Raw genomic sequence first — 23,872 nt, forward strand, 5'->3', positions numbered from 1 at the left:
TCGAACCTTGGCTTAAAGAGGGGGCCTCACCATTGTCTCATCCTGCTTTGGTACTTGGAGACCAGTTTGAAGTTGGGACCCTCAAAGGTCATCTAGTCCACCCCAAAATCATATAGGAGTGGCCGATTATGGCAAACTTGAAAGATGCCCATCCATCCTTGGCTTAGAGATCACCAAAAGGGGAGAATCCACAATTATCATTATTTGGAGATGGAAGGGACCTTCAAAGGTCATCTAGTCCACCCTCAAAGTCATATAGGAATGCCCAATTTCAAAATATCTAACCTTGGCTTAAAGATTTCCAAAGGAGGAAACCCCACCATTGTCTCTGACTACTTTTGCATTTGGAGACAAGTATGGAGCCGGAAGGGACCTCCAAAGGTCATCTAGTCCACCTCAGTGCCATATTGGAATGCTGGCCCTCGTTGGCATGCCTCTGTAAGTGAACACAAACCTGGTCCATTTCCAAATAAGAGGGGAAGGGGTCGATAAGACCTTATATTTCAATTTCCTCCGTTTCCCCCCATATTTTCCCCGAGGGCATCGCTTCCTTACATTCCCATCCTTTCCTGCCAACTTTGCCTCTGATGATTTCTTTTGAAATACCCCAAAACTCTTCTCCAGCCAACTTTGATGGCAAAAGAATTCAGACAAACAACTGAGGCCTGATATAAAATATGGGTTAATTCTTTTTTTTAATCGGAACCAGAGATGTTACTGCAATATACGGAGCATATAGAATAATCCAACGGCCCTATAATGCGCTTCGAGTCTAGATAAGGACTTTGAATTCGGTCTGTAAAGGAAATAGGGGAATAACGGTGTTTATTTTAAAGGGAAACTACGCATTCCGTGCCCGGATAGTCGGGCAAATTGAGTTCGAATTTCTTCTGGACGTCGTACGGAAGGAAGCGGCCGGCGACGAAATGGTGTTTGCCCACAAAGCGAGTGGCGCACTGTTTTGGGGCCGAAAGCGACACGAGGACATCAGGGCTGAGGCCGTCACTGCTGCCCGTCTCCACATCCCACCCTGGAATGACAGAACAGGAAAAGGACTCAAAAAGAGAAGAGAAGGATGCAAAAGGACAAAGGGAAAAGCAAAGCCTCGGGAGAAAAATGATGCACGTTCAAAGAAGTGGCACAGGAAAATTGCAATGGCTTCCTCGTAAAGGTAAAGTAAGGTAAGGAAAGGAAAGGAGAGGAAAGGAAAGGGGGGGGGAGGAAAGGAAAGAAGAAAGGAACAAAAGAAGAAAGGAAAGGAAATATAAGATAAGATAAGGAAAGGGAGAAGAAAGGAAAGGAAAGAAGAAAAAGAAAGGGAAGGCAAGGAAGGAAAGTTAAGGAAAGGAAAGCAGGAAGGAAGGGAACGAAGAAAGGGAAGGGAAGGGAAGGGAAGAAAATTAAGAAAAGGAAACGAAGGAAAGAAAGGAAAGGAAAAAGGAAAGAAGAAAGGAAATGTAAAAAGAAAGGGAAGGGAATGAAGGAAGGAAGGAAGAAGAAAGGAAAGAAAGGAAAGGAAAGAAGAAAGGAACAAAAGACAAAGGGGAAGAAAACAATGTAATGGAAGGAAAAGAAGAAAAGGAACGAAGTAAAGAAAGGAAATGCAAGAAGAAAAAGAAGGTAAGTAAGGGAAAGAAGAAAGCAAGGGAAGGGAAGAAGAAAGGAAGGAAAGGAAAGGGAAGGAAGGAAGGAAGGAGAGAGGGAGGGAGAGAGGGAGGGAGGGAAGGAAGGAAGGAAGGAAGGAAGGAAGGAAGGAAGGAAGGAAGGAAGGAAGAGAGAGAGAGAGAAGGAATGGAAAGGAGGGAGGGAGGGAGGGAGGGAGGGAGGGAAGGAAGGGAGAGAGAGAGAGAAGGAATGGAAAGGAAAGGAAAGAAGAAAGGAAAGGTAAAGTAAAGCAAGTCAGGAGCGACTTGAGAAACTGCAAGTCGCTTCTGGTGTGAGAGAATTGGCCGTCTGCAAGGACGTTGCCCAGGGGACGCCTGGATGAATTGATGTTTTTATCATCCTTGTGGGTGGCTTCTCTCATGTCCCCGCATGAGGAGCTGGAGCTGATAGAGGGAGCTCATCCGTCTCTCCCTGGATTCGAACCTGCAACCTGTCGGTCTTCAGTCCTGCCGGCACAGGGGTTTAATCCACTGCGCCACCGGGGGCTCCAGGGGAAAAATGTAAGGAAAAGAAAGGAGAGGAAAGAAGAAGAAAGGAAAAGAAAGGTAAAGTAAGGAAAGGAAAGGAAAGTTAAGGAAAGGAAAGAAGAAAGGATGGGAAGCAACAGAAAGAAGAAAGGAACAAAAGAAAGGACTGAAGGAACGGAAAGAAGAAAGGAAGGAAGGGAAAGAAGTAAAGAAAGGAAAAAAGAAAGGAAGGAAAGAAGATAGGAAAGGTAAATAAAAGAGAATAGAAGAGAAGGAAAGGAAAGAAAAAAAGAATGAAAAAAGGAATGACAGGATAGGAAAGAAGAAAGAAACAAAAGAAAGGAAAGGAAAGGAAGGAAGGAATATATACTTAAAAGAGGCTGTATACAGACTACTTGGCTATGGTGCCATTCCACCCTGTGGTCAGTGGAATTACAGCAGTACAAGGAGTCTGAATTTCCCTTTTACGTATCTTCTGAACATAGTTGTTATAATCAGAAAAGCCAGACCCAATGTGAATGATGTGGAAGAACCAACTTTTCTGCTGAGCCGGTTGATAGGTCATTCTTGTGCCTGGCAATATATCCAGGAATATGGCCAAAATCCTATGTGGCTCACATTAATATGGCTTGACCCCATGAGATAGGGCCCTGGGATGTGTAGTTTCCCAAGGCCCGCCCATCTGAAAGCTGTTTGTTAGCTACAGATGCATCTACCTGGTCAAATGCACATGCCTGCGTATTGCTTCAACTGCTCTGGCTCTATGAGATCAGCTCCTGGGAGTTGTAATTCGACAAGGTTCTTGAATCTCCTCTGTCAAAGAAGGCTGGTGCCTCACTAGACTACAGATCCCATCTGTCCATAACAGTGGTTATATTTCCATTGTAAAATTAATGCTGCATTTGAACCCAGTGCAATGGAATCCTGGGAGTTGTAGTTCAACAAGGTCTTGAGTCTTCTCTGCCAAAGAATATTGGTGCTTTGCAAAACTACAGGTCCCACTTTCCCATAGCATTGGGTGTATCTCCGTTGTAAAATGAATGCTGCATTTGAACCCAGTGTAATGGGATCCTGGGAGTTATAGTTCAACAAGGTATTTTCCCTGCTAAAGAAGACTGGTGTCTCGCTAAATTACAGATCCCACCTGCCTGTAGCATTGGGTGTATCTCCATTTGTAAAATGAATGCTGCATTTGAACTCAGTGTAATGGGTTCCTGGGAGTTGTAGATTGACAAGGTCTTGAGCCTTCTGCATCAATACACTGCCAAATTAATTGATCTTGGTACAATTTTATGGGATCCTGGGAGGTGTAGTTTGGCACTCTTGGGCAGAAAAGGCCTTGCAAAAACTACAACTCCCAGGATTCTACAGTTCAGGTGGGATTGGGATGCTGAGATTTATTCCTATCAATATCAATGGCTGCATCCCATGTATGTATCTTGGCACCGCTTTAACCGCCACAGCTGAGTGGTGTGGGGTCCTGGGTGTTGTAGTTTTCCAAGGTCTTCTGCTGGAGCCTCACCAAACCCCTCCCTTTTTTGTTTTTGTTTTTGTGTATGTTTCGCTGCAAGTTTAAAGGAATAAATCCGGAGTATTGTAGGAAGTCAATGTTTCCTCATTTGGTATACAACATTCCTCCCCTGATGGAGAAACCAGAAGCTCTTTGCACCAGACGCGAAAAAAGTATGTTTGGATATGACATCATGTCTCAGTTTATTGTAGCCAAATCACCTTCCAAAAAAGCACCTCTCTTGGAGACGGCTACTGTTTGGATGCTGGCATTTGGCCGCAGAGAGAAGAAAGGGCAAATAAGCAGAAAAGTGGTTACAAAGTGAAAAACAGGTGCCAGGTCAGGACTCGAATCCGGGGCAAATTCTAACATTATTCAATGCATTCCTTTATGACAAAATGGGGATTGACTGGATGGCCTTTGGGGATCCCTTCTATGACTCCTTACATACCAGAAGGGACATCCAGGCTGACAAGAGGGACGTGGATTTGCTTGAGAATGGTCAAGATGGTACTATAGGGCTCCAGGATTTCGCCTGGATTGGCCTCCACTCCAAGGACAGCATCCACGACCAGATTATAGGCATCACTAATTAGCTGGACCTATTGACGAGCAAAGCAAAAAACAAGGTGAATCTCCAGGATCAAAATATTGGCAATAGATCTCACCATCAAGATGTCGATAAGAGACAGAGGAAATGAGCAGAGGATGTAAAGATGGAGGTGGGAGATGGAGGAAATGGGCGGAGGATGTAAAGATATATATGGGAGATGGAGAAATGAATGGAGAATGTTATTATAATTATAATTATAATTATTATTATTCTATTGACACAAAAACAGTATGTCACAGCAAACGGGATCTATATGCTGGATTTCGTATCACAAAATCACAAGTCGAACACTTCCCAAGCGTGATGTATTTTCAAATGATGCGCGCAGATCCAAGTAAGGTGGCCTTTTGTAGTTGACAGATAGTGATTTTGTCGATGTTTATTGTTTCCAAATGCCGGCTGAGATCTTTTGACATGGCACCCAGTGTGCCGATAACCACGGGGACCACTTGTACTAGTTTATGCCAGAGCCTTTGCAGTTCGATTTTAAGGTCCTGATAATGGCTGAGTTTTTCCTGTTGTTTTTCCTCAATGCGACTGTCACCTAGTATGGTGACATCAATAATCCAGACTTTTTTCTTTTTCCACAATCTGGTGTATTGTGTTCTAAAACTTTGTCAGTCTGGATTCAAAAGTCCCACAGTATTTTTGCGTGTTAATTTTCCACTACCTTTGCAGGTCTATGATCCCACCAATTCTTCACTGCTGGCAGGTGGTACTTGTGACTTACTTACTTAGGTGATCTGTCGTTGTCCGAGTAGGATAATCCTCCAGGGTGGGTCCATAGGTGACTGTGGAGCCCTATTCTTGATCTGCATCATCTCCTGCAGTGAGGACATTGGTTTCCAGGTGGAAGGCAGCCCCGGTCGGGGTTGGCTTGACGTGCCTTCCCCTTGGCACGTTTCTCTCTTTTGCCCTCCATTCGTGCCTCTTCAAATTCTGTAGCACTGCTGGTCACAGTTGACCTCCAACTGGAGCGCTCACAGGCCAGGGCTTCCCAGTTCTCAGTGTCTATGCCAGAGTTTTTAAGGTTGGCTTTGAGCCCATCTTTAAATTTCTTTTCCTGTCCTCAAGATTCTGTTGTCCGTTCTTGAGTTCGGAGTAGAGCAACTGCTTTGGGAGACGGTGGTCGGGCATCCGGACAATGTGGCCGGTCCAGCGGAGCTGATGGCGGAGGACCATCACTTCAGTGCTGGTGGTCTTTGCTTCTTCCAGCACACTGACATTTGTGAGATAAGTTCCAGTGAATCATCTGGGTCACAGAGTTGTACCTTTGTTTGTAGTCCGTCTGTGCGATTTTCTTGCAGCAGCTGAGGAGATGCTCCATGATTTCATCAGCTTCCTTGCACAGTCTGCATTTTGGGTTATTAGCTGATTCTTCAATCCTGGCCTTAATTGCATTGGTTCTGATGGCTTGCTCCTGGGCTGCAAGAATCAGGCCTTCTGTCTTCTTTTTAAGGGTTCCATTAATGAGCCATAACCAGGTCTTCTTCTTGTCAACTTTTCCTTCAATTTTGTCAAGGAACTGCCCGTGCAATGCTTTGTTGTGCCAGCTGTCAGCTCTGGTTTGTAGTGCAGTTTTCTCGTACTGGTTCTTTGTCTGCTGTGCTTTGAGAAGTTTCCGATTCTTGACTTCAATTAAAGCAGGTCCTTGGCTTTCGTTGACATATTCTGTCAGGGTGTGTTTTTCTTCTTCGACTGCTTGTTTTACTTTATTATTTATTTATTTATACCCCGCTTTATCTCCCCAAAGGGGACTCAAAGTGGCTAAGTTGTTGATGGAAGATAGAGGAAATGAGCAGAGGATGTAAATATACATACAGAAGATGGAGAAGGGAATGGAAAATGTAAAGTAGATGGGAGATGGAGGAAATGAGCAGAGGATGTGAAGATATATATGGGAGACACAGGAAATGAGCAAAGGATGTAAAAATGTATATGAGAGAAGGAGAAGCAAACGGAGGATGTAAAGTTATAGATGGGAGATAGAGGAAATGAGCAGAGGATGTAAAATTGTAGACAGGAAATGGAGGAAATTAGTGGAAGGTGTAAAGATATAGATGGGAGATTGAGAAACAAATGGAGGATGTAAAGATGTAGATGGAAGATAGAGGAAACGAGTGGAGGATGTAAAAAGGAGGGTATTTGGGGAGATTATAAATGTTTCACTTACCTCTGTGGGTAGGTAGGAAAGAAAGGGGATATCCATTTTCTCGCACTGGGTGGTGAAGTCTCGGTAAAGGGGATTTGAGGACCGTTTCGGGTAAAAGATGGTGGGCTCGTATTCCTGAAATGGCACAAATATAGAAAGAGGGAGTGAGGAAATCTTTATATCGACATTCCTTACACTGTTCTCAAATGGGAAAAGGTTACATACGAAAACACGCAGGTGCCGGGCGCAGGCCAAGCCAATGGCGCCATTCTGTTCACAGCCGCAGACCACCAGAAGCGTGGGCTGCTTTTTCGGGAGGGACCTCCGGGGGAAAACCTGGAGAAGAGACATCCACAGAAAAATATAAATCGGTTCGATCGAGGCAGAGAAAACTCAAGACCTTAGCAAATTATAATTCCCAGGATGCCAAAACATTGAGTCGTGGCCGTCAAATTATTTCTATGTACAGCATAGATGCTTCCATAGAGACATTATTAAAATAGGGAATGGATTCAAATAAACTCACCTTAGTGACGGCCATGGCACAAGCGTGGCCCCAAATCTCAATAAGTTGCTGCTGACCAAATCTGAACTCTTCCATGAGCTCTTTCTCGAGTGCAATAGCTTCTGGTCTGCTGCAGAAAAAGAGAAGGAAATAGGTTGTTGTTGTTGTTGTTGTTGTTGTTGTTATTATTATTAGTTGATCCATCCGGAATCAAAGGGATTGCCCTCTCCACCAAATTTCAGAATTATTTTTTTTTGTCATGTCAGGAGCGACCTGAGAAACCGCAAGTCGCTTCTGGTGTGAGAGAATTGGCAGTCTGCAAGGACGTTGCCCAGGGGACGCCCAGATGATTTGATGTTTTCTCATCCTTGTGGGAGGCTTCTCTCAAGTCCCTGCATGAGGAGCTCGAGCTGACAGAGGGAGCTCATCTGCCTTTCCCCGGATTCGAACCTGTGAGCTGTTGGTCTTCAGTCCTGCCGGCACAGGGGTTTAACCCACTGCGCCACCGGGGGCTCCTAATTTCAGAAATGAACAAAAGATGTAAAGATATAGCTGGGAGATAGAAGAAATGAGCGGAGGATGAAAAGTTGTAGATGGGAGATAGAGGAAATGAGTGGGGGTTGTATAGATCTACATGGGAGATGGAGAAATGAGTGGAGGATATAAAGTTGTAGATTGGACCATTTCGGAATTCATTGCATTGTAGAGTTGAAAGAGTCCAGCCCCATTCCAACACAATCAAAGATCTCCCGACAGATGGCCATCCAATTTCGCAATTTTTATCACTAAACTTTAATCACACTATGTAACAAAATATGAAAAAAGTTCTGTTCCTGGTTTGAAAGTATTATTTCCTGTTTAATTGTGCGGTCCTTACTTTGAAAGGAGTTCTACTCTGGAAACTTTGTTATTGGGGGGGGGGGGGGATGGCACAAACTATGTTGAAATTGTTGAGACTCAATGAGACACTAGTTGGAAAACCAGAGCAACATGTGCTATAGCAGGATGTCCCACAAAAACAATGTTTTTGAACTTTCGCCATGTTTTTATGATAGAACCAATTAGGAAATGACATTGATACATTGATAACTCAGGAAAAGGTGGGCTCAAAGCCAACCTTATAAACACTGGCATAGACACTGAGAACTGGGAAGCCCTGGCCCTTGAGCGCTCCAACTGGAGGTCAGCTATGACCAGCAGTGCTGCAGAATTTGGAGAGGCACGAATGGAGGGTGAAAGAGAGAAATGTGCCAAGAGGAAAGCGCATCAAGCCAACCCAGACCGAGACTGCCTTCCACCTGGAAACCAATGCCCTCACTGCGGGAGAAGATGCAGATTAAGAATAGGGCTCCACAGTCACCTACGGACCCACCAGAACACTGATCCTGGAAGACTATCCTACTCGGCCAACGAGGGATCGCCTAAGTAAAAGTAAAGTAACTCAGGAACAAAAATCCTTTCCAAGAGCGCAAACCTGACTACTTTTCCTTTCTTTCGGTCCTTCCTCCTTTCCTTCCATTCTTCTTTCCTATTTTTCTTCTTTCCTTACCTTTCCTTCCATTTTTCCTTTCTTTCTTTCCTTTCTTCCTTTCCTTCCATTCTTCTTTCTTTTCCTTTCTTTCCATTCTTCCTTCCTTTCTTTTCTCCCTTCTTTCCTTTCCTTCCCTTTCTTTCCTTCCTTCTTTCCTTTCCTTACCATACCTTTCCGTTTTTCCTTACCTTCCATTCATCTTTCTTTCCTTTCTCTCCATTCTTCTTTCTTTCTTTCTTTCTTTCCTTCCTTCCTTCCTTCATTTCTTCTTTCCCTTCCTCCCTTTCTTTCCCTTTCATTCTTCTTTCCTTGTTCTTTCCTTCCTTTCTTTCCTTACCTTTCCTTTCTTCTTTCCCTTCCTTCCTTCCTTCCTTCCTTCCTTCCTTCCTTCCTTCCTTCCTTCCTTCCTTCCTTCCTTCCTTTCATTCTTCTTTCCCTTCCTTCCTCTTTTTTCCTCTTTCCCTTTCATTCTTCTTTCCTTCCTTCCTTTCTTTCCTTACCTTTCCTTTCTTCTTTCCCTTACTTCCTTCCTTCTTTCCTTTCCTTCAGTTCTTCTTTCCCTTCCTTCCTTCCTTCCTTCCTTCCTTCCTTCCTTCCTTCCTTCCTCTTTTTTCCTCTTTCCCTTTCATTCTTCTTTCCCTGTTCTTTCCTTACCTTTCCTTTCTTCTTTCCCTTCCTTTCTTCTTTCCTTTCCTTCAATTCTTCTTTCCCTTCCTCCATCCCTCTCTTTTTTCCTCTTTCCCTTTCATTCTTCTTTCCTTTTTCTTTCCTTCCTTTCTTTCCTTAACTTTCTTCTTTCTCTTCCTTTGTTCCTTCTTTCCTTTCCTTCAATTCTTCTTTCCCTTCCTTCCTCCCTTTTTTCCTCTTTCCCTTTCATTCTTCTTTCCTTCCTTTCTTTCCTTAACTTTCATTTCTTCTTTCCCTTACTTCCTTTCTTCTTTCCTTTCCTTTCCTTCGTTCCTTTCTTTCATCCCTTTCTTCTTCCCTTCCCTTCTACGCAAAATCAATGCTGTCCCAACAGATGGTCATCTGGCCTTATAGACATTACCAGGCTCATGGAGAAATAGGGCTATAGGGCCAAAGACCAACCCCATTTTGCCACTGAAATGCCCAATCTGTAACTTGAAGGATTGTGTTGGAGTTCAGCATTTGCTTTGATTTTGTATTTCGATGGTAGAATGGGGTCCGACTGGATGACCTTTGGGGTCTTTTCCAAGTCCAGGATTCAGCAAAACAGCGCAATTCAATAGTTGTTGCTTAAGAAGTGGGCGTTTGAGTCGATCGGGTGCCAAAACGTTGGCAAAGACTCCCTCCTTCTTCTTTTATAAAGAGCAAAGCCAATAACTCGACAAGAGAGAGGCTGGGATGTGTATGTTGCCGAAAGGGAGACAATGCCGGCCTTGTTTTATTTCTGGCTCCGAAGGCTCTTGGCAGCAGATGCAAGGAGGCGAGAAGAGTGGAAACGGAACGTAATTGTTTGCATGCGCCTTCCGAAGGATGGGAAAAACAGGGCCGAGAGCGGCTTCTGTATAAAGGCAGCCCAAATGGGGACAGGGTCATTCCAACCTCACACACATTCACAGTCTATCTAAGCACTTCTAACATAAATGAATATTGTACTTAAATTGGGACTCAGTGCCCTAAGTGGGGGTGTGCAAAATTATTGTTACTCTTCGTATTTCGTATCAAATTCATTAGATTTGTGCATACGGATTGATATTGGAAACATGCAGGAAAGGCGTGTGTGTGTGTGTGTGTGGGGGGGGGGGGGATTTAAGAATCAAAACACTCTCCAATCATTTTCGTTAAGATTCTGTAAAATTTGGACGCCTCCTAAGATCAGTTTGATTTTCAACTTTGGTAAAGCCAAGATAACATAAAATATTTTTAAAACCAATCCTTTTTCTTTGGCTCGATATCTATAAGGAAGGCATTGCAGGCAGGACTAGCAAAGTTAATGGGCGGGAGACGGAGAACACAGAATTCTGGGAAATGTAGTTTGGGAGGCAAAGCCCTCTGTGGCAGAGAATGCAAAAGGCCCTGCCCTCAACTACATTTCCCAGAATGCTATGCTCTGCATCAGAAAGCCCTAAAGAGGGCTGCCGCAGTCAGCTATTTAGAGTCACTAGGTTCTTGTAGGTTTTTTCGGGCTATAGGGCCATGTTCTAGAAGCATTTCTCCTGACGTTTCGCCTGCATCTATGGCAAGCATCCTCAGAGGTAGTGAGGTCTGTTGGAAATAGGAAAATGGGTTTATATATCTGTGGAATGACTGGGGTGGGGCACAGAGCTCTTCTCTGCTAGAGCTAGGTGTGAATGTTTCAGCTGACCACCTTCATTAGCATTTGAAGCCCTGGCAGAGCCTGGGAAAATGTTCTGTTGAGAGGTGTTAAGATTGCCTGGTTGTTTCCTCTCTGCTGTTTTGCTGTAGTAATTTTAATAGCAGAGCACCTGATGAACCAGCCTGGACACAGCATATTATCTGAGAACACAGAAATGCTGGACCACTCCAACAACCACCATGTCAGACTACACAGAGAAGCCATTGAAATCCACAAGCATGTGGACAATTTCAACATAAAGGAGGAGACCATGAAAATGAACAAAATCTGGCTACCAGTATTAAAAAAACTCTAAAATTACTACAGCAAAACAGCAGAGAGGAAACAACCAGGCACATCTTAACACCTCTCAACAGAACATTTTTCCCAGGCTCTGCCAGGCCTTCAAATACTAATGAAGGTGGTCAGCTGAAACATTCACACCTAGCTTCAGCAGAGAGCTCTTTGCCCCACACCAGTCATTCCACAGATATATAAACCCATTTTCCTATTTCCAACAGACCTCCCTACCTCTGAGGATGCTTGCCATAGATGCAGGCGAAACGTCAGGAGAAATGCCTCTAGAACATGGCCCTATAGCCCGAAAAAACCTACAAGAACCTAGTGATTCCAGCCATGAAAGCCTTCGACAATACATATTTAGAGTCAGTTTCATGATAATAAATAAAAATATTTAATCTACCAAGAGGACTAAAGTAAGCAAATAATAGTATATATCTATGGTAAGTTGAAGTTATGTGGTTAATTCTGTGCCATATATGTTGTGGAATGAAAATCACATGTAGTTCACATCTTTACCAATCCATTCACTGTCTTGCTAGAGAAAAGGTATACTAGTAAAGAATAAGGTGTTTACTCTTTGTTATGCAGAGCAACTTATATACAGTTATGTGTACAGTTGCATTGTCTCATACAATGTCCTTTGAGAGAGATTCAAATGTTCCTAGGGTGTCCATGTGAAGAATCTTCCTCCAGCAGCTCAGAAGCAGAAAATATACTAACTTGTTTTGGCAAGCTCTTGCACAGAAAACCTAAACATGTAACTGTTGCCAAATCTCCCAGGCTCAGCTAGCCTCTCGGACGTGGCTCAACCAATCAGCTTCGTGCATTTTTCAGTTGACACACTCACCAACTGAATTTTACATGCGCCAACAATATAGATAGGCAGGCATTCAAGGGAATTGCTGTTATCGCTTTTAGAGGGGATAAATTGTTTTGGTCTAAACTGTTAAAAATCCCCCAAAATCTGTCAGTGTGCGAATGTTTGTGAAACTTCTGGGGATTGATGCCCTGGTTATCTTGTACATTGTAGGTGAAATTCAAGTAGATACCTCTTGTAAGTTTTTTTTTTAATGCTGTTTATAAAAAAAATGAAAATTCCCCAAAAATCAATGGATAAGTGAAATGTTCTGAAATTTGGTGGACTAACAGTGGTCAGTGTGCCAAGTTTCACTTCAATAACTTTCAAAATGAGGGAGGTAGCAGTCCCTGAACTTTCCCCAGTTATAGCCATTATTTGTAATTACTGGAATTAAATAGTAACGAAATTTAATTAGTCCCATTATAGTAATGAATTTTTCGCTAACTATATTTTAGAAACACTTTAGAAACAAAATGCCAGCACCCCCCCCCCCCAAGTTTTGCAATAACTTTTGGACCATTTTTAAAATGGATCGCACATTCCTACCCCCCAAAATCTTGCAAACATTCCCAAAAACTTGGTGTGCAAATATCCCCGATAGGCATGTGCGATAGATTAAAAAGGTTTCAAAAATCATTAAAAAATTAGGGAAGAGCTGGAATTTCATTTCCAAAGTGTTTTTAAAGTGTTAGTGAAAATTCCGTGATTATAACAAGAGTGACTAAATGTCGATCCTTTTTCGTTATCGTAATTGTGCAAGCGGGAAAATTTCAGGGGCATCTTTCTCCCTCATTTTACAGCTATCAGTGTGAAACTTGCTATGATTATAGAATACATTTGCCATTGTGAGCCCATCAAGTTTCAGAATGTTTCATTTATCCACAGATTTTTAGTGTATGTTTCAAAGTTTTTATAAATAACATTAAAAAAACCCAAGAGCAATCGCCTTTAATGTTTGATACAATAACAACAGGAGCAAGTGACCATGTGCTCCTGCAATTTGAGGTACAAAGGAAGACCGAAACTAAGACAAGTCAAACCCGCATTTTCAGTGAAGGAAACACTGAGCAGCATTCCGTGGACACAGATACTAAAAGACAAGGGAGTTACGGATGGATGGGAGTTTTTCAAGAGTGCAATACTCAAGGCGCAATTGCAAACAGTACCAACAAAGAGAAAAAATAGGACAAGTGCAAAGATGCCAGAATGGATGTCCAAAGAACTTCTAACTGTGCTAAGACACAAAAGAGACATGCACAAGAAGTGGAAAAAGGGAGAAATCACCAAAAAAGAATTTAAACAAATAGCCAACTCCTGTAGGGAAAAGGTCCACAAGGCTAAAACACAAAATGAGCTCAGGCTTGCCAGGGACATTAAAAACAATAAAAAGGGCTTCTTTTCTTATGCCAGTAGAAAAAGGAAGAACAAGGAGGCGATAGGGCATCTTCGAGGAGAAGATGGGGCAATGCTGACAGGGGGTTGGGAAAAGGCAGAACTACTTAATGCCTTCTTTGCCTCCGTCTTCTCACAAAAAGAAAGCCATCTTCAACCTCAGCAAGATGGAGTGGATGAGGGACTAGAGGACATCCAACCCCAAATTGGGAAACAAGTCGTCCAGAAATACCTGGCTGCTCTAAATGAGTTCAAGTCCCCGGGGCCAGATCAACTACACCCAAGAGTATTGAAGGAACTAGCGGAAGTCATCTCGGAACCATTGGCAATCATCTTTGAGAGTTCTTGGAGAACTTCCAGCAGATTGGAGAAGGGCCAATGTGGTCCCAATCTTCAAGAAGGAAAAACAGCATGACCCAAACAATTACCGCCCGGTCGATACCAGGCAAGATTCTGGAAAAGATTGTTAAGGAAGTGGTCTGCAAACACTTAGAAACAAATGCGGTCATTGCTAATAGTCAACATGGATTTATCAAAAACAAGTCATGCCAGACTAATCTGATCTCTTTCTTCGATAGAGCTACAAGCTGGGTAGATGCGGGGAATGCCGTGGATATAGCGTACCTGGATTTCAGTAAGGCCTTCGACAAGGTCCCCCATGACCTCCTGGCAAGGAAACTAGTCCAATGTGGGCTAGGCAAAACTACGGTGAGGTGGATCTGTAATTGGTTAAGGGAACGAACCCAGAGGGTGATTCTCCCCAATGCGTCCTCTTCATCCTGGAAAGAAGTGACGAGCGGAGTGCCGCAGGGTTCCATCCTGGGCCCGGTCCTGTTCAACATCTTTATTAATGACTTAGAAGAAGGGTTAGAAGGCAGGATCATTAAGTTTGTAGACGACACCAAATTGGGTGGGATAGCCAATACTCCAGAGGAAAGGAGCAGGATTTAAAACGATCTTGACAGATTAGAGAGATGGGCCAAAACTAACAAAATGAAGTTCAACAGTGACAAATGCAAGATACTCCACTTTGGCAGGAAAAATGAAATGCAAAGATACAGAATGGGGGACGATGCCTGGCTCGAGAGCAGTACGTGTGAAAAAGATCTTGGAGTCCTTGTGGATAGCAAGTTAAACATGAGCCAACAATGTGATTTGGCGGCAAAAAAAGCCAATGGGATTTTGGCCTGCATCAATAGGAGCATAGTGTCTAGATCTAGGGAAGTCATGCTACCCCTCTATTCTGCTCTGGTTAGACCACACCTGGAGTACTGTGTCCAATTCTGGTCACCACAACTGAAGAGAGATATTGACAAGCTGGAATGTGTCTAGAGGAGGGCGACTAAAATGATAAAAGGTCTGGAGAACAAGCCCTATGAGGAGCGGCTTAAGGAGCTGGGTATGTTTAGCCTGAAGAAGAGAAGGCTGAGAGGAGACATGATAGCCATGTATAAATATGTGAGAGGAAGCCACAGGGAGGAGGGAGGAAGCTTGTTTTCTGCTTCCTTGGAGACTAGGGCGCGGAACAATGGCTTCAAACTACAAGAGAGGAGATTCCATCTGAACATGAGGAAGAACTTCCTGACTGTGAGAGTCGTTCAGCAGTGGAACTCTCTGCCCCGGAGTGTGGTGGAGGCTCCTTCTTTGGAAGCTTTTAAACAGAGGCTGGATGGCCATCTGTCAGGGGTGATTTGAATGCAATATTCCTGCTTCTTGGCAGGGGGTTGGACTGGATGGCCCATGAGGTCTCTTCCAACTCTAGGATTTTATTCTATGAGATAAGAGGGGATTATTTTCCCCAAGTTTCAGAAAGATTCACACATCTACTGATTTTGGGGAAGTTTTAAAAGTTTTGATGAAAACTTTTTTTAAAAGCCACAACTGCTATCTCATTGAATGTCTCTCAAATTAACCAACAGAACTTCAATTAAAGGATTTCTTCCCAGCCCAGGACAGACTGACTTACTAGAAGTCTCAGCCAGTCCTCCTCTTTGCAGATTCAACAACTTCTTGGAAATCTGGCTGGCTGCTGCGGCGGAGGGACACATCTCTCACCTCTCCTGCTTGGGACTTCCTGATACTGAGCAAAATTCTGGGAATTGTAGTTCAGGGCAGAGCTTTTTACATTCTCCAGCATAGGGCTCCCTGCCTTCTCAAACAACATTTCCCAGAATCCTGTGCTCTCTCAGTCTCTGTCCCAGCTTGTCCCACCCTGCTGCTTCCCTCTCCTTATGGCAAGAGGCCATTCATTTATACAGGGAAGGCAGCCTTTTTGGCTTTGCTTTGCTTCCTTGTGCCGAACATGAAACCGACTTCCCAGGTTTACAAAATGCAACGAAAAAGTATTGTGCGAGTTTCGATCCTTACGTTTTAGGCACATGGATCGGATATCGCAAGTATGGATCAAATGGAGTCGATCCGACTTACGAGGACCAACGAAAGGATTGCACAAAAGGGGAGAGTCGGATTGTGCTTCAAGGCAAAGGCTCGTCACTTCTAAATGCAGGGAAAATACAAATCCAAGCATTGCAGCTTGGTACGGTCTTGGGCATGGTTGCCACAGTAACGGCTCCACGAGCTCCGGCTTCAAACAATGCAATACGGATCTGGTGGGGTGTGGGGATGATCAACGGCAGAAGGGTAGCTCTCATTAATTTGCTCCAAAATGTAATACGGATCTCTTTGAGCCAAAAGGAGCCAGCTCGAAACACAAATAAGTTGTCTGAGCACATACAACGAGCATGTCTCCAAGCAAGGAGAGTGGGTGGCTCTATCTAATACAGGAGGACATCAAAACAGATGAAAAGGGCACCAAGCTGGAGAAGTTTTGAAGGGAAAGACGATGGGAAGGAAAGTTTCCAGCGCTTGCAAACTCCGCAAAGACGTCTCTTCCCCGGGACTCCCACCTTGCTTATCCGGTTGCCATGGGGATCTATCCGTGCGCAGCATGCCAACCCCCGGAGCGGTGGCGTTTCCATGTCACGACTTGCGCCCGCCGCCCGTCACCAAATCCGCACCGTTGGAAGGTACGAGCCCTTGACGGTGTCGTCACCGTACGTCTCCGAGTTGTTTCTTAACTTTCGAGGGCTGAGCATCTGCAACTCGCTCAACAACATGAGGCAATAGTGTGATGCATCAGCACAAAAAAGCCAAAGGGATTTTGGGCTGCATTCAAAGGGGTAGAGTGTCCAGATCAAGGGAAGAAGTCTTGGTGCCTCTCTATTCTGCTTTGGTCAGAACTCTTCACCTAGAATCACACTGGGTTCAATTCTGGGCACCGCAGTTCAAGAGAAATAATAATAATAATAATAATAATAATAATAATAATAATAATAATAATGATTCTTGTAGGTTTTTTCGGGCTATAGGGCCATGTTCTAGAGGCATTTCTCCTGACGTTTCGCCTGCATCTATGGCAAGCATCCTCAGAGGTAGTGAGGATGCTTGCCATAGATGCAGGCGAAACGTCAGGAGAGAATGCCTCTAGAACATGGCCCTATAGCCCGAAAAAACCTACAAGAACCTAGTGATTCCAGCCATGAAAGTCTTCGACAATACAATAATAAGGATAATAATAATAAGGATAATAATAAGGATAATTATCTATTGATATTTTATCAATATATAATATGCATGTATGTATGTTTGTGGGTGGTGGCGCGGCAGTGTTTCTCAGCTTTCCAATTGGCTCCCACTTCCACAGGTCACTGCGACCCCCACAAATGACGGACCTGGACCAAACTTGACTAACAGAACACACTGTAGGGGTTTGGGGGTACTAACCCACCCAGGTGGGAGTTATAGTTCACCCTGCATCCAGAGAACATATTGAGCCCCATAAATGACAGATCTGGACCAAATTTTGCACATACTTGGAGGTTGAGGTCGTCCGAGGAGGTCCTGCTTTTGGTCCCACCTCCCTCACAAGCACAACTGGTGGGATGAGAGAAAGGGCCTTCTCCGTGGTGGCCCCTCGGCTATGGAACTCCCTTCCTAGTGATATTAGATCAGTCCTCTCCCTCCTGACCTTCAGAAAGAAAGTCAAAACATGGCTTTGGGACCAAGCCTTCGGATAATAATTGTAGTGCTATAAATGGGTATGGAATAAATATGTGCAATAACTACTGGAACGGGCTGGATTACGATGGTGGGTGGGGTGGTTTTTAACAGTTGATGTAATGTTTTAAATGTTTAATTAGCATTTTAAATTTAAATGTCGATTGTTTTCATGGCATTGAGTTGTTGCCTATATGTAAAGCCGCCTTGAGTCCCCTTCAGAAGGGCGGGGTACAAATACAGGAAATAAATAAGTAAATAAATACTACTACTACTACTACTACTACTAATAATAATAATAATAATCTATAAACACAATAAAACTGAAAATGTGTATGTGTGTATGTGGCACAGGTGTCCACTTTTACAGATGGACTCCCACTTCCACAAACAGCTCCCATTACGCAGGAGACATCAATGGCCCTCCTCCAATGACATTGCAGGTTATAGAGAACACCACGAACATGTCCAAGAGCCCTGCCAATGTCCTCCACAAACACCATACTACCCACCACCCAAGTGAAGGCTTTCATATGGAGATAATTTCATCCTAGATTTTATGTGTTTCCTCCACCACAGACATCCCAGTGTTTCTTACTCTCTCAATTGGTGTGGAATTTGCATGATCCCGCCGACTACCTCTTCCTTAACCTTTCCCATTCAGGAATTGATCACCCACTGAACACACTGGAGAGGTTTAGGGGATTGACTCAACATGATGGAAGTGTAGTTCACCCTCGATCAAGACACAGCACTGTGACCCCCCCCCCCCCCCCCCCACTAACAATGGACCTGGACCACATTTGGCATGCAGAACCCCCATGACCAGGCTTTGGGGGGAATTGACCTTGACTTATAGGAATTGTAGTTCACTTACATCCAGAGAGCACCGTGAACCCAACCAATAATGGATTTGGAGCAAACTTGCCATGGATGATGGGATTTGCAGTACCTTCAGTCTTTTCCAGAGACTACTGTGACCCCCTCAAAGGACGAACCTGGACCAAACTTGGTATACAAACCCCCTATGACCAATCTCACATCCTGGTGAAGTTTGGGGGAGGATGGACCATGGATAATGGGATTTGCAGTACCTTCACTCACTTCCAGAGACCACCGTGACCCCCACGAAAGTTGGACCTGGACCAAACTTACTACACAAACCCCCTATGACCAATCTCACATCCTGGTGATGTTTGGGGGAGGATGGACCATGGATAATGGGATTTGCAGTACCTTCACTCACTTCCAGAGACCACTGTCACCCCCACGAATGTTGGACATGGACCACACTTGGCACACAAACTCCCCATGACCAACAGAACATACTGGAGAAGTTTGGGGAAAACTGACCTTGATATATGGGAGTTATAGTTCACATGTATCCAGAGAAACTGTGACCTTCACCGACAATGGACTGGAACCAAACTTGCCACAGAGAAGCCCCATGAGCAACTGAACATACTGCAAGTTTTTGTAGTAATTGACCTGATATTGGGAGTTGTAGTTCAACTTCCTCCAGTGAGCACTGAACCCAGCCAACATCGAATCTGCACCAAACTTGGCACACAGACCCAACATGGCCTACTGCGCATACTGGTGGGGTTGGGGGTTATTATTCTTTGCATTTGGGAGTTGTAGTTCACCCTTATGCAGAGAACACTGAACCAAGCCAACACCGGATCTGGACCAAAAGTGGTACACAGACCCAACATGGCTAACTATGCATACAGGCGAGGTTTGGGGGTGAGTGACTTTGGAATATGGGAGTTGTAGTTCACCATTCTTCAAAGAGCACTGAACCCAGCCAAAATGGATCTGGACCAAACTTGGCATACAAACTCAAAGTGGCCAACTGTGCATACCGGCAGAGTTTGGGGAGGATTGACCCACAATTTTGGGAATAGTAATTCACCCACATCTTTTTGCATTTTCTAATGGGAGCATTTATTTTTAAAAAAAGAGCAAAGATTGAGCTTTTTGTGTAAGAATAGTGTTACAAATGACCTAAGTGATATGATCTAACATCCACAAGCAAACAATGCCTTTTTCAGATAACCTGGGTATCACTGAGTACCCAAGCTAGTAATAATAATAAAGATAATAATAAAGATCATGAAATACAGGGACTTATACCTTGAAATGGGACAACTATGGCAAAGGAGAACAACAGCGCTGCCAATAAGTAGTTGGTGCGCTTGGAGGCATCCCAACAAATCTTGAAAAGCACTTGAAAAGCCTTAGTTTGGACAGAACATCAATGCATATGCTGCAGAAGACAACACTTCTCGGAATTGCACACATTCTACGAAAAACAATACCTCTAATATCCTGGGCCCTTGGGAAGATCCCAATATTCAGAGACAATTCCCAAACACTTGGACCTCATGTGCATGTGTGATGTTGTTATGTACATGTACATAATAAAAATAACAAAAATAATGATAAAAAATAAATTTTATCATATAATAATACAACAATAAAGATAATAATAAAGATAATAATATGATATAATAAAATAATAAAAATAATAAAATTTTATTTTTTTCATTTATTTGCCATACTTATACCCTGCCCTTCTCTACCCCGACAGGGGGACTCAAGGCGGCTAAATAGAATATAGTAATAAGTAGGATATAATAAAAATATAATAATATAATAAATTATAAAAATAACAAATATAATAAATATAATATAAGAATAATATAATAAAAATAATAATAAAAGAATAATGTAATAAAATAATAAAGATAATATAATGATCATATATTATATTTATTATTATATTACATTAATATTATTATTAATATATAATAATAATAATAATAATAATAATAATGACGTCTCTAAGCTGGAAGGTGTCCAAAGGAGGGCAAGTAAAAGGATAAAGGTTTGGAGACCATGAATAATTCCTATGAGGAGCATCTTAACGAGTTGGGATGTTTAGCCTGCAGAAGAGAAGGTTGAGGGGCGACATGAGAGCCATGTAGAAGTATCTGAAAGGGTGTCCTAAGGAAGAGGAAGCAGGCTGGTTTTCAAGTGACTCAATAGAGCCATGGGTTCAAATACAGGAAAAGAGGTTCAATTGAACATTAGGAACATAAGGAGAGCTGTTCAGCAGTGGAACTCACTGCTTCAGAGTTTGGTGGAAGCTCTTTCCTTGGAAGCTTTTAAACAGAGGCTGGATGGCCATCTCTCCGGGGGGCTTTGATTGTGCTTTTCCTGCATGGAAGCGGGTTGGACTAGATGGCCAGTGTGGTCTCTTCCAACTTTACGATTCTATGATTCCATGACACCCATGGCCAAGCGGGATTTGAACCTGGACTCTCCACTGAATTGGCCAATAATGCATTTTTATTATCCCAAGGGAAACATAAGCCCAGCGGATACAAGGAATGTCTCTTCCAATGGATACAGGGATCGTATGCCCAGCAGATAAGAGGAACGCATCCCCGGTGGATATGGGGAACACCTCTTCAGCGGATACGGGGATCATTATGTCCACTTGATACTAGTGGATAAGGAGACTATATATGCTGTATATTATAATTATCATCATCATTATTATTGCATTGCTGTGAGTTTTCTGGGCAGCACGGCCATGTTCCAGTAGCATTCTCTCCTGATGTTTTGCCTGCATCTGTGGCTAATGGCATCTTCAGAGGTCTGTTAGAAATGAGGCAAGTGTGGTGTCTGTTTGAAGCAAGTATTGCATTGAGTAGCCATGAAGTTTGCAAAGTCAATTAGTGAGGGTCTCTGCATAGAGGTAGTGAAGCAAATGGAGTACATATATCGTACCCATATATAATAGCTACTAAATGCTATTCAAGCTGGCAAACTGCAACATTCACACTTGCTTCAAACAGACAAGGGTTCTTTCTCCCACCCTGGACATTATTCCACAGGGATATATACACTCCACTTGTCTCATTTCCAACAAAACCTCTGAAGATGCCATTAGCCACATATACAGGCAAAATGTCAGGAGAGGATGCTACTGGAACATAGCCATACAGCCCGAAATAACTCACAGCAACTCAGTGATTCCGGCCATGAAAGCCTTTAAGGACACATTATTATTATTATTATTATTATTATTATTATTATTATTATTAGTCCAGTGGATAGGAGCCCCCGGTGGCGCAGTGGTTAAAGCCCTGTGCTGGCAGGACTGAAGACCGACAGGTCGCAGGTTCGAATCCCGGGAGAGGCGGATGAGCTCCCTCTATCGGCTCCAGCTCCTCATGCGGGGACAAGAGAGAAGCCTCCCACAAGGATGACAAAACATCAGAAATCATCCGGGCGTCCCCTGGGCAACGTCCTTGCAGACGGCCAATTCTCTCACAACAGGAGCGGCTGCTCCTGACACGACAAAAAAAAAAAAAAAGTCCAGTGGATAAGGGTAACATACCCTCCTTATTGATAAGTGGAATACATGCCCAACAAATAAGGGAAACATAACAAAGAACATACACCCAACAGGTGAGGGGAAAGTATGTACAGTGGATGTGCGGGGAACATATGCTCTTGGATGCAGGAACATATGTCCTGAGGATATGGGAAACTTACGTCCACTGGATAAGAGAAATGAATTATTTGGTTGCTGTGCGTTTTTCTGGCTGTATGGCCATGTTCCAGTAGCATTTTCTCCTGACTTTTGCCTGCATTTGTGGCTAATGGCATCTTCAAAGTCTGTTAGAGGCGAGGCAAATGTACATATATTTCTTTGGAATGATGTCCAGGGTGGGAGAAAGAACCCTTGTCTGTTGAAGCAAGTGTGGATGTTGCAATGAGCAAGCTTGAATAGCACTGAGTAGTCATGAAGCTGCAAAGTCAATCAGTGAGGGTCTCTGCATAGAGGTAGTGAAGCAAGCAGAGTGTATATGTATCCCTGTGGAATGATGTCCAGGGTGGGAGAGAGAACCCTTGTCTGTTTAAAGCAAGTGTGAATGCAATGATCAAGCTTGAATAGCACTGAATAGCCATGAAGCTGAAAAGTCAATCAGTGAGGGTCTCAGCATAGAGGTAGTGAAGCAAGCAGAGTGTATATATCCCTGTGGAATGATGTCCAGGGTGGGAGAAAGAACCCTTGTCTGTTGAAGCAAGTGTAGATGTTGCAATGAGAAAGCTTGAATAGCCACCGAGCGACAGTCAATCAGTGAGGGTCTCTGCCTAGAGGTAGTGAAGCAAGCGGAGTGTATATATCCCTGTGGAATGATGTCCAGGGTGGGAGAAAGAACCCTTGTCTGTTGAAGCAAGTGTAGATGTTGCAATGAGAAAGCTTGAATAGCCATGGAGCGGCAGTCAATCAGTGAGGGTCTCTGCATAGAGGTAGTGAAGCAAGCGGAGTGTATATATCCCTGTGGAATGATGTCCAGGGTGGGAGAAAGAAGCCTTGTCTGTTGAAGCAAGTGTGGATGTTGCAATGAGCAAGCTTGAATAGCCACGGAGCTGCAAAGTCAATCAGTGAGGGTCTCTGCATAGAGGTAGCCTAGCCTCTGTTGCCTGGAGGCATCCTCTGTGAGTGCAGAAACCCTCTCACTGATTGACTATGAGTGCGGCGAATGTATGCCCAATGGATGCAAGCCACAAAACCCATATTGATATAGGAAACCAGTTTAGTGGATATGGTGAATCCATCCCCCATGGATATGGGAAACATATCCAACTGATAAGGTGAACGCATCCCTTCTTGGGTAATGTATCTCCATTGGACATGGGGAAACACATGCCATATGGATACATGGAAAATATATGGGCGACTGAATCCCTGTGGATACGGAGTAGACACGCCTAGCGGATAAAGGGGGAAACAGACAAAGTGGCCCTATTGGTAATCGTCAATAAATCCAACTTGATCGCCTCTGGCTTTGCAATATGGCAAATAAGTGATCAGAAGGCTGAAAATGCGCAGTGCCTTGAGTGGCGTTCACAAAGGTGAGTTAGGTGTTGGATGTACTGGGCGTGTTTTGATGTCCACTCGCCCACCCAAAAGGCAACATCAACAAATACGATGCCGAGCCGATAAACTTTGGCTGAGCCTATTGCCGCCTTTGCCAGTCACCCAACAGGTGCACTGGAGTGTGCAAGAACACCGCGCCGGGAGATAACATGGCAACCTTTACCTGCCACTGAGAGACTTACCTTAGGTAACGGAGAGGCTGGATCTCCTCTTTGCTGTGGGATGAATTGAGCATGGTTTGGGTGCAAGGAGACCTTTGGGGATTCTCTCGGTGCCGTCTGCCTGTAAGGAAAGCCTCCTCTGGTGCCTTTCGTTAGAGGGAATCGCAAGAGAAATAATCAACGCAGGAGGGGGGCACCAGCTCTCGGTTGGCACTGTGGGCGCAAAGGAAGCGATTGGCTTGATTGGCTTATTCCTCCTCCTCGGAGAGACCAAAAGCACCCAAGTGGGGGGCATTCCCCGTCACCCAATGAGAAGGCAGAGGTGGGCTGCAGAGAGGGGGGTGAACCCCTTTAAAGAGGCAGACAGAGGTCAAGC

At 43.8% G+C, this 23,872-nt stretch overlaps 1 protein-coding gene across 2 annotated transcripts; it reads right to left on the reverse strand.

The window, feature by feature from the left end:
• Window positions 1–676: 676 nt before the first annotated feature.
• YJEFN3 (YjeF N-terminal domain containing 3) lies at window positions 677–23,791 on the reverse strand. Of its 2 annotated transcripts, none has more exons than XM_060785175.2 (6): window positions 23,518–23,791; window positions 6,934–7,039; window positions 6,633–6,743; window positions 6,429–6,542; window positions 4,094–4,244; window positions 677–1,030 (listed from the first exon to the last, which is right to left on the reverse strand). In XM_060785175.2, the coding sequence occupies exons 1-6, from the start codon at window positions 23,568–23,570 to the stop codon at window positions 831–833; spliced, it is 735 nt and encodes a 244-aa protein (XP_060641158.2). In that variant the 5' UTR covers window positions 23,571–23,791; the 3' UTR covers window positions 677–830. The 2 variants fall into 2 exon arrangements, with proteins under 2 accessions (XP_060641158.2, XP_060641157.2); XM_060785174.2 differs by having other exon boundaries at window positions 6,934–7,042; window positions 23,518–23,786.
• Between the last annotated feature and the right edge of the window lie 81 nt (window positions 23,792–23,872).

The sequence above is a fragment of the Anolis sagrei genome, chromosome X (genome assembly GCF_037176765.1).
Source record: "Anolis sagrei isolate rAnoSag1 chromosome X, rAnoSag1.mat, whole genome shotgun sequence".
NCBI classification, from domain to species: domain Eukaryota; kingdom Metazoa; phylum Chordata; class Lepidosauria; order Squamata; family Dactyloidae; genus Anolis; species Anolis sagrei.

Excerpts from the sequence above, each read along its gene's own strand:
- YJEFN3 (XM_060785174.2), bottom strand. The coding sequence starts at position 23,570 with ATGCTCAATTCATCCCACAGCAAAGAGGAGATCCAGCCTCTCCGTTAC. Across the intron at positions 7,043-23,517 it reads CAGCCTCTCCGTTACCTAAG|CAGACCAGAAGCTATTGCAC; the intron begins GTAAGTCTCTCA and ends CTTTTTCTGCAG. Across the intron at positions 4,245-6,428 it reads TTTCCTACCTACCCACAGAG|GTCCAGCTAATTAGTGATGC; the intron begins GTAAGTGAAACA and ends GCTCGTCAATAG.